This window comes from Dipodomys ordii, unplaced genomic scaffold (assembly GCF_000151885.1).
Source record: "Dipodomys ordii isolate 6190 unplaced genomic scaffold, Dord_2.0 Scaffold426, whole genome shotgun sequence".
NCBI lineage: Eukaryota > Metazoa > Chordata > Mammalia > Rodentia > Heteromyidae > Dipodomys > Dipodomys ordii.
In genome coordinates, this window is record NW_012267642.1 from 27998 (window position 1) to 29584 (window position 1587).

The 1587-nt window shown below is 46.8% G+C and overlaps 1 protein-coding gene across 1 annotated transcript in view; it reads right to left on the bottom strand.

The window, feature by feature from the left end:
- Nucleotides 1-228: 228 nt before the first annotated feature.
- Nucleotides 229-1587, bottom strand: part of LOC106001796 (bile salt sulfotransferase 1-like) — an 8359-nt gene continuing 7000 nt past the window's right edge. Inside the window, exon 4 of the mRNA XM_013036773.1 lies at nt 229-350. Within this exon, the coding sequence (XP_012892227.1) occupies nt 238-350 (113 nt within the window). The 3' untranslated portion in view covers nt 229-237. The remainder of the gene's footprint in view (nt 351-1587) is intronic.

Genomic DNA, 1587 nt, shown 5'->3' on the forward strand with positions numbered 1-1587 from the left:
CAGCCCTCAGTGCTGTGGCCCCATTTATTTCAGCAAGAACACACTCCGGTCCCTTTGTGCTCCTCACCTGCATGTGACTGCCACCTGTCCTGGTGATTGCACCAAAGATGTGACAGGCAAAGTCAGACCTCCTGATTCGAGTGACAGACTAATGCTATGATCTCTGCCCAGTCCTGTCACCTCCATAAGATGGGGACACAAGTCTTCATCCCAACACACAAGGAGCTAAATCTGGGCTTAGTCCCAGGAGAACAGCTCCGGAGGAAGTCCCGCCATCTTCTCCCGGAATGTTTCCTCGAAGGCTTTGGTCTGGGCTGGGGTGAAGTGGTTCTTCCAGTCCCCCGTGATACCTAGGTCGTGGAAAAACAATGACACCAGACTGGGTCAGGGCAGGAAGGCGCTGTCCCCTGGTGTCCCTTCTGCCCTCTGCCTGCCCCGAGGGTGAGGCCACAGATCTCTCTGGGAGATGGACTCCACAGCCACCACGCTCCATGTCCAGTGGTCTCCTCTCAAGTTCTGCCCCCTGCCACCAGAGGGGCACATCCTCCTCAGATGTGTGGGAGTCAGGAAGCTCAGGATGTGGTCTCATAGTCACACAATGGCATTTTTATTTAATAGGAAGTTGAATGGAGTTTTTATATAATAGAGTTAAGTATGTATACATGTGTGCATGTGTGTGTTTATACAGGAGTTTGAACTCAGGGCTTTGGTGCTATTTGGGAGTTATTTTCTGCCGAAGCCTCATGCTCTACTACTTGAGCCACTACTCTATTCTTTGTTTTTTTGGTAGTTAACTGGAGAGAAGGAATCTCATGGACTATGCTATGCATTCTGGATTTGAACTGCGATGCTCAGATCTCAGGTTCCTGGGCAGGTAGGATTACAGGCCTGAGCCATGGACACCCAGCTGGTATGCCATGCCTACTCCTGTGGAGTCTGCTTAGCATGGGAAACCTGCTTTCAGACCTGAGAATGGGGCTTCACAGAGACCTATCTCTGAGAATGGGACTTCACCGAAGTCTACCTCAGAGAATGGGGCTTCAAAGAGGCCTACCTCCTGGAAAGGCTGGCAAGGCCCTGGGAAAAATGTGTTTCTGTTCCTGTTTTTCTTTTCTTCACTGTATAGGAGTGCCTATTAATCTTTTACTGTTCCTGCTGCTCATTGTACTTACTCATGCTCAACTTTCCCTTATTCAAGGCTCTTTCTTAAGCGTGTTGATGACTCCAACATCTGATGAGTGTCTTAAAAATATGACTAACTCACCAGACTTAAGTGCTACCCTGAAAGCCCCTCTTAGGGAGGCTAGTAGACAAGTCATAAGTAAGTATAAAAGTATTGGGGGTTTCATGATGTCCCTTCAGCAGAAGAAATTGTTTGTAAGAGATTTACAAGAAGCTATAGGTGCGGCTAGAGCAGAAAGAGTGTATGGCTACTGGGGACTTTCCTTTAATCATAAAAACATATACAATAGATTCACATAGATATCCTGTAGATAAGAAAGATGTAGAGGGATATTTAGACCAAAAGCTAAATAAGATTCCTAAAAGGTTGGTAGATAAAAGATGACAATGGCTTATCAGAGGAAA